This window comes from Tenebrio molitor, chromosome 1 (genome assembly GCF_963966145.1).
Source record: "Tenebrio molitor chromosome 1, icTenMoli1.1, whole genome shotgun sequence".
In the NCBI taxonomy this organism is placed as follows: Eukaryota; Metazoa; Arthropoda; class Insecta; order Coleoptera; family Tenebrionidae; genus Tenebrio; species Tenebrio molitor.
In genome coordinates, this window is record NC_091046.1 from 16,424,135 (window position 1) to 16,436,029 (window position 11,895).

At 35.5% G+C, this 11,895-nt stretch overlaps 1 protein-coding gene and 2 long non-coding RNA genes across 4 annotated transcripts in view; 1 reads left to right on the top strand and 2 right to left on the bottom strand.

Moving 5' to 3' along the window:
• Positions 1-9,809, bottom strand: part of LOC138122198 (beta-1,3-glucan-binding protein 1-like) — a 23,455-nt gene extending 13,646 nt beyond the window's left edge. Inside the window, exon 1 of one of the 2 annotated variants that reach the window (XM_069036384.1) lies at positions 9,668-9,809. Coding sequence is in view for 1 of the 2 variants with exons in the window: in XM_069036383.1 (XP_068892484.1) it covers positions 9,409-9,532 (124 nt within the window). In the remaining variant the exon portion in view is untranslated. The other variant, XM_069036383.1, reaches the window with a different exon arrangement.
• On the top strand, positions 3,422-3,966 carry LOC138122231 (uncharacterized). Its single transcript, XR_011156385.1, has 2 exons — positions 3,422-3,560; positions 3,787-3,966. It is a non-coding gene; the product is annotated as an uncharacterized lncRNA (long non-coding RNA).
• On the bottom strand, positions 6,788-9,402 carry LOC138122236 (uncharacterized). Its single transcript, XR_011156390.1, has 2 exons — positions 8,026-9,402; positions 6,788-7,976 (listed from the first exon to the last, which is right to left on the bottom strand). It is a non-coding gene; the product is annotated as an uncharacterized lncRNA (long non-coding RNA).
• Positions 9,810-11,895: the final 2,086 nt, after the last annotated feature.

Sequence of the window (11,895 nt, forward strand, 5' to 3'; positions counted from 1 at the left end):
GGGTATGTTGTAGATTTCATTTTGTTGCATGCTGTTTCTTTAAGAAGCGCCCATTTGTTAATTTTAAGCGTTATCTTTCCCCCGGGAGGTTCATTTTTTTAGCAATCTGATAATTTCGAAAAGTCGGAGCCGTCGTCCGAACCGCGTGCGTCCATTTCGTTTTTCTTCTTCACTAACATTTTCTAATGGCACTCGAACCGCCATTTTCTTTTTTGTTTAAGATTACCAGCGATTATTGTATTCGTGATTTATGTTGTTTACTGATATTTGTGCCATTTAAAGTGGTTCTATTTTATCGTTATTTAACTTTGCGCTTAGTTCTCTTTTATTGAATCATTGTTTTAATGTTGCGCTCTGTTTTGTTTATTTTATCATTGTTTAATGTTCCGTTGTGGTTTGTTGAATTTTTCGCATCGTTTAATGTTACGCTTTGTTCGATTGAATTAAACTCGGGTTTTCTTTATGTTGTTGTTAAGCACCGCTAGATTTCGGAAGAGTTAAAGTAACATGTTGTAAGTGCGCCACTATGGGAGTTAGGTGACAATCAGGAAGTCGTGGGGTTGTTAGTAAATTTCTGTAGAGGCCACGGTTAAGTTATGGCCGTTAGCGGAGGCGGACCTAAGCCCTGCTCGATGCGGCTCTGGGATGCTGACGTGAAACCTCCGTCGCGGTTCTAGAGATCTTAGGTTTTGTCGGTAAACGGTTGGTTGGGGAAGGCGGAGCAAGCTCTGCTCGAAGCGGCTTGGGATTACAACCCCGAGCCGCTCTGTCACTCTTTCTTGGTCGGTGAATAGCCCGACGTTCATTACTAACCCGAGTATCTAGAAACGTCGCTGGTCTCAAGCCGATTCAGATTATCAGATTATTCTTCTGAGTCCCCTCTCGGCCGAGAGTTTGTTACCTCCAGCTCTAAGCTCCCGTCGGCGTACCTTGACCGCGTAGTAACTAATTAAACTTGGAATTGTCATAACAAATTGTAAATATGAGTAATACCTGGGATACGGTTTTGGAGAGGGTTGTTATCCGTCCCTGTCTGTGATAACTGCATTATGAATTTGCTACTAGTGTTTTTTTGTTGCAACTTTTAACTTGTCATTGTTGTTGTGATTTACCCGTTGTGTTTGTTTTAAATGTTGCTGTATTAATCTTGTTGTTTGTGCTTTGTAATGGCCTCAGCTAGTTAATTTTCTGTACTTTGTTATACTTGGCCCCCGTTGATTTTGGATCCATTTCATTTGTTCGTCGAAAATCAACGTTATCACTATCACAGGCATTTTTCAATAAAAGGTATTTGCGCCCCTCACATGTGTGTTTTTATTTCACGGCACTCTTCCAACTGGAACCCTCACCGTTTGCATTCCGAACCTTTTTCCGCCCAAAAGAAAGACACAACGTAGGGCTCCTCCGATTCGATGACGATCACGACCACATTTGTTACCGTTTTGCGCAGGTTCGAATATTTGGCGGAAAAAGTAATGTATTCAAATCATTACAATATGTTTCTATGGTAAATGGTAAAATTTAATGTTAAAGTAACTTTACGCTAATTATGAAATTGGGGGTCAGTGTCAAAAACAGGGATTATGATTCAGGTATAATAAAAAATAAATTATCAGAGTTCTCTTCGAGTAAAAGTATTTCTTTTGTGAATCCTAATTTTTTAAGTATCAGCACTTTATAGTTTAAATATCATTATCTGAAAGACATTACTGTGCATAACATAATAAAGGCGGTACACTAACTAAATTTCTAACCATGACCAACTTTGAGCACCTTGGAGTAATAAAGTATTTTGTAAAAAAAAGCAGGATCTCAACTGAAATCAAATCCGATATGGACATACATGGTGTGAGTCTGTTCCTGCATACACCATAATTAAAAAGTCGATAAATAGCTCTTTTCGAACATAGTCGTGACAACATTTTAAAGATTATCTTCGTAATCAGTAATCACTAATCACTCATCGGCAATTGTCGCGTAATTCAAGGTAACGGATGCAACTACATCTGCAACAGATGTTAAAAAGTAGAGTTTGAACATTAATATTGGAAGTTTTTTGGTGTAATACACTGAAATATTGAAAAAAAATTCATTAAAGTACAGCATACTTTTATAAATCCATAAACGACTCCTACTGACTGACGTTTATAGACGTATTATAAACGCAAATTCTAAAAAATAGTATAGGTATTATGATACAAGTGTATAGTGAAATTTTTTTAATAAACAATTGTCAGTGTCAAAATGAAGTAAAAAACCATACTGTACCACCCTAAAATTTGGACATATGGATCAGCTGTATAACAATTTGACACCAAATCATGGTTAAGGTTATGTTCACTTCAGTTCCCGTACCTTTCTTCCGTGAATTCATTTTCAAAACAAATTTAATGAGAAATCAGGACAAACCTTTTCGAATTTGAAATAAACTCTCGCTCGTTAGGGCACAGGCTCAGTTACATAAAAAAATGTTGACACTCAATGTGACCAATCGTATTATCATGAAAATCACAGTTTGGCTCATACCAACAAGACAACGTTTTGACAATTGTTTATTAAAAAAATTCAACTATATAAGGAAGCCTTGAAAGCACGTGCGACGAATTTAAGAGCACCACGCGATAGCGAAGTGGGAGTTGTCATTTCAAAAAATTATTGATGACGTCATTGTGCAAAAATCAATGACGTCGTTTAAACAAGTTGCACGTCGCCAGGTGACATTTTTCGAAATAAAATCGACTTGTCTGAGCGATTTCTTTTTTCTTGTTTTGGGCTTAACAATATTTAATTATTAGTTTAATGTAAAACGGTTACAGTCTACTGTCGCGGTTCATAATATCGGCATGTTTCCGATCCACGACTCTTCCATTCAAAAACGACCACAAATTTCCCAACAAGGGAGATTTGGCCTTACCAGAAGTAGTAGCAAACTAGCCCTTGAACTATAAATAAGTGAGTTACGCTGCGCTGCAAAGATACACTCATCAACATTTCCAACCCAAACGATAAGTCGTTTTTAAATTTATCGAATTGGGAATCCCGTTAACAAAAGTTCTTCATTTACTATCATTATCTAATTTTTGTAAGTACTCTGGAGACATGCAATACCTACTAAAGAACCGAATATAAAAGTTCATGAAATACAGATTTTGGCATTCCACCTGCCCGCAACTGGTAGGTATACAATATCGCACCAAGAATTTGAGATGACAGGTCTCTCTTGGACTGGTACCGCCTTTGTTGGCTACTTATGAACAAAACATGTTCAATATCAAACTGTAAACAAACTGGAGCGATTTATGAAAGATGCAACAGACAAAAAGAAGCATAAAATGGTGGTATTAATTTTTTCAGAAATAATAATAATTATTATTAGTTATCTCTCAAAGATTATCTTTTGCTTTACTTAAATAAGAAAATTCACGAAAAAGGCATGGAAACGCTAAGAAAAAAAAAGTTCAGTATGATATCATAACATGATTGTGATCAGACGTCAGCAATTGTCGCTAGTTAACTTAGGTATAAGATTTTACCAATGCATCTTACAGGCCAAATATGGGGCATTGTTGGAACTTCGTCCAACCACTTTTGCAACACCCCCTCTATCGAAGGGGTGGGGACATCAACCCTGGACGAGAGAACGACTCAAGAACGACTCAAGGTCGACTTAACTCTCGAGACAAGACACGTCTCAATACAAACACTTTCTTGTTTTATATTATTCAATAAATTGTTAGTTACTCAATACACGACTATCAATTTTGGTCCTTCGACACAAGTGAACAGGCATATTAAGACTTGTTTCCATTTCTTTGAAAAAATATCATATGAAAAGATGATAACAGCAACATATTATCTGAAGCATTAGTTTTAAGCAGAAGAAAAAAGAAGAGTTTGCAACCTTGAGGAGTTGCCGCTTGTACCGCCACGTGGAGTAGAGTTGCGATTTAGTGAACTAATTCCGGCCGACCCAGTCAAAACGCCTAATAACAAGGCAATCTTCATTTACCAGGCCATGACACTGACCAGAGGTAGTATGCTATGCAATGGCCTACCACAGTCTGGCAACATTCCTTCACCAACATTTAGTGAAAAAATTCAAAATTCACTAAACCTGTCATTGTATATGCATTTATCAAATATCAGTTATCTAATTTTACGACAGTTCAAAAATGCGTTATCACATTGTAATACATTGTTCAAAACCACCTTGGAGACAGAAAAAATAACAGTGCTCATTACTGATAATATTTTGGGTGCTCTGCTATGTTCCGGACTATTGAAACTGTTTGATTATAAAGTAACGCGAGGTGGGCATTTCCATTTCCAACGTAAATATGTACATATAACAATTTTTCAATTTTGTTCTCCCCATTGCCTAAATCCCACCCCATTTCTTGGAACTTGCTTCCCAGTCTCATTCAATATTCGTTTTTGAAGCCAAAAGGTTTTCCCCAGTGATTGTGTCGTCATTACTAATTTTGATTATTTCTTCCTAAAGTGTAATTTCTTCGTAATTAGAAGTTGTTTGTACCGGGTTGATATCTGTTTCCTTAAAATATTTAGCACAGGCATGGCTGCTTTTGCGAATTCTTCACTCTTCGATTTTTAAAATCTCTTTCCAAATTGGCTTCGTTTCCTCATTTGATGAAAACTTAAATACAGGTAGGTACGTAATTTGAAGAAGAAGACGCATAATTTGAGTTGGAATTTTGTACGCAACACTTAAATTTTTACATTTTTAATTCAATTTGACGAATTTGACCAAGGACTTGTCAAAATTTATTTTAAATAACGAATTAGTTTCAAAATTTTTAAGAACATCGTAGGTCATGGAATGGCCTACCAGGGAATGTGGCAACATAGCCAGTGTCCTGGCCTTTAATATCTGTTCACGTTGGAATGAACATGAGTGGTGCAAATGACCTGACCTGTTAATATGACAACTCATATGAAAGTTAATGCCAAATGTGTACGATTTGCACCACTGATGTTCAATCCAACGTGAACAGGATATAACTTGAGACCGCCTTGCTAATAACATTCACACTGGGATGCCTTCCGTTAGGAAAACGCATGGTGTATGTCCGTGCAGCTAAATGCCGCGTTATTTTCTGTGGCACCAAGACCGAATACATACCTATTTTTTTGTTCAACACTGTCAGAATTTGAGAAATTTCTCCTGTGTGAGCAGGTTTTGATAAATGTCACAACTTGTCAAAACGAAACGTCAAGCTAATTTTAAAGACTTTAAGCGATTTGGAGCCTTTAAGGGGGCTCGTCGAACAAAAAAACGTTCATCCTCCCGGCCAATTAACTGAAAGCATGGTCATTTTCTCTCACTATTTTTGTCAGTTTTATTTCGTTGAAATCCTAATACAATTACGGCCACGGAATTTTGGCCGTCACTTGTCATTCCATTGAGTTGAGCTGTGAAGTGGCCCTTAAGTATTCGTAACCTCACTTTCTGCTATTACAAGACTTGTCATTTTGATGCTGACGACTTAATGTTGTCAGCCCCACTAAAGCCGAATCGAACCGAAAATTCTAGACCGAACCGAATCGAATCCTTATGTGCCCACTTGTTCGTACCTTCGTGCAGGTGAATCGAGTTGTGAAGTTTTTATTTTAATGATAGCCTTGTTTTAACTCATTTAAAAAATGTCGACCTCTACAGACGATGTTAAGATCGTAGCGGCGTTATTAGCGGATGAAGAGGAATTAAAAAAAAAGATCAGAAAATTTTGGTTACATCCCATTAACGAAATAATTATTTCCTCTTATCTCCCACTCCCTATTGTAATGTTTGTCACCAGTACTTATTATAAATTTCTTCATACTTTTTCACTTCCAAAATTAACTTTTCTTCATCCATAATGAACAGAAAATTTACTTTATTGAGCAAAAATGGTAGACACGTGAAATGCTCGTTTTGACTTTTTTATGAAAGTTTCCCAAAGACCGAAAGCGTACTATGGCGGACAATAAATTTAGGCCGGCAAATTTCTGACATTTCAAAAAAGTCAATGCAAGCGACCATTTATTGTCATTATGAGCGATCTATGACTGATGTCTTAGTTTGTCAAACTGAAGTTTTTCAAGCTGTTTGGCGTTTCCTTAGCCCTTTTCGTAACTTACAGATCATGACGCACTACCGTAACTGATTTGTAGTACGGACTTCTCTCTGGTGCACGCTTCTTTTCCCAATGTCAAGCCAATGACAGGCCGGCCTAAATTTATTGTCCGGCCTGTCGTTGGCTTGACATCAAAATGTGAAGCTGGCATTATGTTCAACTAACCCCTTTTCGATTTTTGTCATTCTTGTCATCGTGACAGTGATAATCAAAATTAAAATTGCGAAAAGAAGGCCAAGAAGCGTGCACCAGAGAGAAGTGCGTACTACAAATCAGTTATGGTAGTGCGTCATGATTTGTAAGTTACGAAAAGGGCGAAGGAAACATCAAACAGCTTGAAAACCTTCAGTTTGACAAACTAACACATCAGTCATAATGACAATAAATGGTCGCTTGCATTGACTTTTTTGAAATGTCAGAAATTTGCCGGCCTAAATTTATTGTCCGCCATAGTACAATGAGGGACATGGAATCCTGGGCAGTCTGCTATTGTCATTTCAAAAAGTGTCAATGTAAATGCACCTTTACTGTCGTTATGATTGATATTTTCAAAAAAACTGTCAAATTAACTTAAGCTTGGTTATGAGTAGCTAAGGTATGGTTTAGAAATTTTGACAACTGAATGACACATCTGCCCAGTTTTCCGTGTCCCCAATAGTATATTGCTGCGTGCGTAAGCACGGGCCGTTCCACTGGATGTTTAATAAACGCAACAAGTGTGCTTACTCTGAAGTTCTAATTTTGAGAATGTTTAATTTAATTGTAGGGTTTTCTTTTCAAAAAATAAAAAGAAGGAGGGAAAAAAATCATACGTATGCGTCTCGCTCAATGTTATTTCCTCTTTTAAACGATTTCCACTCCTCTGTCAAATCACTTGATCTGGAGGAAGAAGGGAAACACTTTCCTTCGGTGTAATACAAATACATAATAATTGCACTAATTGCAATAATTGCGTAATTGCATTTTTCTGCCATCATTTAATGAACATTATCTTTTTCAATAAAACATATATGTATCTAAATTTGAAAATACCTAAAACTAAGGGTTTAGCAATAGGCAGGTTCAATTGTGCTACTCTCGTGTCAAAAATAAATTACTCCCTAGAATTACAACTTTTATTGAAATAACGTTTTTCATGTTGTGTGTAACTAGAATTTTCAAAAGTAATTTTGAATGCTTAAGGTTGGTTACTATGAATTGAGAGATTAAATCCAATAAAATATGCAGCCAGAAACCAAAATTTATTGTGCAACAAAAAACATCTATCACTTAGCGACAAACAGAGCCATATGCAACTGTTACAAAGAATTCGCTGCCTTACGGGTACGATATCTTTTGTTTGTCACCAGAAACTATAGTCCTTGCCAAAACTAAATAACCACCAACACTGCATTTTACCCAGAAAATCAACCGGCAACGTTGTGTACTTAGATTTGATTGGTCTAGCATCCTAGTAATATCAAAATTGCCATTATACATTTAGTGTAATTTTGTTTTCACCAACTGAATTCAACAGGTGGTGGTTATTTGGGTTTGGCACGGCCTATACATAGCCTTCAACCTAACCAAATTTATGGCAACCTAGTAACGAATATCCCTAAATCATAGGGAGTAATTTATTTTTGACAAGATTATACAACATTTAAATTGCATAGTCTAATTCTAATGCGTTATCGCTAAAAGAATGTCTAATCGAAATTTTGCATCATATGATCAATTTTGCACAGAATTCAATAAGTTGCAAAAAACGTCTAAGTCATTTTCATCACGAATCAGGATTATCTTATACCACCCTTCTCTTGACTTTTCCATTACTGTAGGAAATGTGGCGGATCGAACTGACTGGTAAATCAGAAATCCTCATTTGTACTCCTTAACAGAGATAACGTACCCTTAACTACAAACTGGTGAAAACACTTTTTCGGAATATTTTCCTTATCGACCAGACACCATTCTTATTGATGAGCTGAAAGCCCTTGATATACCGGGACATTTTTTTAACATTGAACATAGCCCATACTTATTCCCTATGTTCAGTTTTAAAAAACACAGGTCAATGCATGTATGTAATCACGTAACCAAGGTAACGAAAATAAGTACTTGACAGTTTAATAAAATGGTCAAGTTATTTGAAGAAGAAATACACATAATGCAGTTATTCTATGCCAATCAGAGCATTAGAAATGTGCGTGACATTTCCAATGCAACACATGATAGACCAATTCCATCAATTGGAACAATTTTTAACTTTATTTCAAATCTCTGGTGTTCGGTATAGTTGGTTGCATAGCAACTCACAATGCATTGATCTGTATTTTTTTAAATTGAACATAGGAAATAAGTATGGACTACTAATCCATTTACTAAACTCCCGCACTGTCAAAGTGTTTGCAAGTTGCCGCACTGCCGTTCTGAGACTAGTAATTTTTACTTTAACGTTGGCGCAAAAATTTGAAATTTCAAATTTTAAGTTAGGTTTAATAAGTTCGCTTCCTTTCGTTCAAAGTATTACTTACACGAAATGGCTGAACAAGAAGAAGATATGAAACGTAAAAGAATATTCTCGTGTCAAAAATAAATCACTCCCTAGAATTCGAACTTTTAGGGAAGGAAGGAAAGTAATTTTGAATGCCTAAGGTTGGTTACTTTGAATTGAGAGATTAAATCCAAATAAATATGCCGCCAGTAACCAAAATTGATTGTGAAACGAAAAATCATCTATCACTTAGTCATTTGCAACTGTTACAATTAACTTGCTGCCTTACATTTTTGGGATATCTTTTGTTTGTCACCAGAAACCACATAGCCTCCAACCTGACCAAATTTATGGCAACCTAGTAACGAATATCCCTAAATCCTAGGGAGTAATTTATTTTTGACACGAGGGTACTGTTAACGGTTAGAGAGAAGCACGGTATTGTTAATTATTGTTTCCAAAGAAGAGAATTAACTCCATTAACATAACCAAACTTTTCTTGTTGACGTTTTTATAACTAGATTTTGTGTACAGGCAACTGAAAATGTATGTCACCATAGGTACACTTAAAAAAAAAAGTAAAAAATTTGACACTGACAGTGCGGGAGTTTCATAAACGGATAGTATGTTCAGAGTTATAAAAATGTCCCGATATGCCTACGTCTATTGTTTCCTATATAGATGGTTGCCTATATTAATTATTAATTTGCGTGGATATAATTATTGTCAACAAAATTAATAATCGTTCGTATGTTTAGTATAATAATAATAGCTCTATTGTAGTTTTTGGACCCTTACCTGGAATTGATGCTCTAAACCCTTTCGGTTCGTACGCTTCTAACGTCACTTCCGGTATAACAAATTCTCCATGACATTGGAAAGTGGTTAATATAAGAAACAATATTATTGCTTTAGCAAACATATTGAAACTAACAGTAAGTTACCAAGTGAATTTACACTCGGATAACCGTTAATCTGGGGTTCTACACAAATTATAAAACTCTTGACCTTGCAGTTAGACAAACTGGTTTCACCAAATCATCATTGCACTACTTACTACAAATCACCGGCTAGGAGCAAATGTCAGTTTACACAACAAAAATGTGCTGAATATAAAAATATTGGTGCTCAAAACTGTTAAACAATATTACGAACCGTCTGTCAAGATCTGTGGTCAAGAAACTTGACTGAAGAAGTTGTATGTTGTATCCTTGTGATGTGATCAAAATTCCCCGTTTCCAAATTTCATTATTCTTGGAAGTCTCAATGCGATAAAACTTTTATCATTAAGTTACTACTTATTCTTTTTATTTTCAATTTATTTACGAATAAATCTTTCTAATGGATAACATTACATTTTATTTTTATTTAGAAAGTATATTAGAACAATTTCTTGTTGAATTCTATTCATGAATAAACTGCATGATAATTAACTAAATTATTATAACAGACTATTTTTCTGATAAAATAAATTATATTGTTTATACAGGGTGTTCTCGAAGTTACGCGTTCCTTGTAACACGAGGTACTACACATTATTCTTAAGAATTTTAGCCTAAATCTTCTTAGTAAAATGTTTGTATTAACGGAGATAATTGATTGTATATTTTTATTGTTTTCTAAAATTTTAAGTCCGGTCCTGTCCATTTCTCCGCTGTACTAGATTAATAACTAACCTGGCCCAGAATGGTGTCTTTCCGGAAATCGCTCTGCAATACTCTCTGGACGCTGCAGATGCATTCTGATAACGTGATAACATTGCCCATGCATTTGCAACATATCTGTGAGCTCATTATTTTCCTAATAATAAAGCCATTTCGACTAATTAGATGACAACTCTGACAGTAGTTTTGATTAACGTCCATGCTCATTTGATTTTTTTTTTGTCAATTCCAATTTCTAACAAATCAGCGCAAATTTGAGCAGGACCGGTTTCAAAAATTTCAAAAAAATTAACTTATTGTATCTTCATTGCCGTACACATTTTACTAAGGTGATTTTGGCTAAAATTCTTTAGAACAACGCATACTATCACATGTTAAAAGGAACGCCTCAACTTCGAAAACACCCTGTATAGGTCAACTTATAGGTAGTTTACATTAATACATTATCTAGATATTTATTTCATAAAGTTATACTACACTAATTTAATTGAAAACGGCAACGCTCATGCTTTCACAATTAACTATTAATATAAATAAATACTAAGACAATAATAACCAAATTAAGTTAGCTGGAAAAACAAATGTAAATATGTAATAAATAACATAATTATGGGATTGCGCAGAGATACCGCCAATGTTAGCGCAAAATGGAGCGCAGAGTGAGCATGTAATAGACGATATATATTTATATATTTTTTTTTGTATTTTTGGTATGTATATAAATGTCTAAGTACTTGTGACACACTGTTGTTTTCAAAATAAAGATCTCTATCAGAATTACAAAAAAAGTATGTGTTCTCATTTGAAAAAAAATATTCTGATAGTTTAGCTCTGAAGCCCTTGGGGCTATAGGTGAATTTATTAGGCCCTTTTGTAGCCTATTCACAACTGTAGGGATTAGGGAAATTCAAATCCTACCCATTACGTCGAATTGGTAGTAGAAATGCGCTCCGCTACTACCCTCGTGGTGGCGCTAGTAGTACGTTGCGGCACTATGCTCCCTCACAGCCCCCATTGGTCAAACGTTCCCGCCGACGCCACATCATCGAGGGAACGCCATATGGACGCCAACCGTCGTCAAAACGGCGCCAATCGACACCTATAAAAGATCGACATCCAGCCGGAATTTACAAGAAGTTTTGCTTCCGCGGGGACTCAACTTCTCTAACCTCTCTCCTAGATATGTACACTGCTTACTTTTTGTGACTTGCAATACTTGTACTTAATTCCTTTGTTAAATAAACAGCGATCATATTAAACCCCACACAACCATTTAATTTGGTGTATAAATAAATAAAATCACATTAAATTGCTCCGATAAATAAGGAAGTTATGGACTCGTCTTCTTTTTTGGGGACACCTGTATTAAATTAATCTCCTACTTATTTGTAAAACATTTTTATTTTTTAAAGATAAATTAGGAACGAAAATGTTTTATTGGAAATGCAAAACATACAAGACATTCGTTTTCAGTGCGTATAGTTTTATAACGAGAAAAAGATAACATTCACCATATTTCCTATATTTATACTAATGTCAAATGTTATCGCACATTCGAAATCGAAATGTCAATCATTTTGATCTGGAATTTTAATAAATGTATAATGGATTTAAATACAAA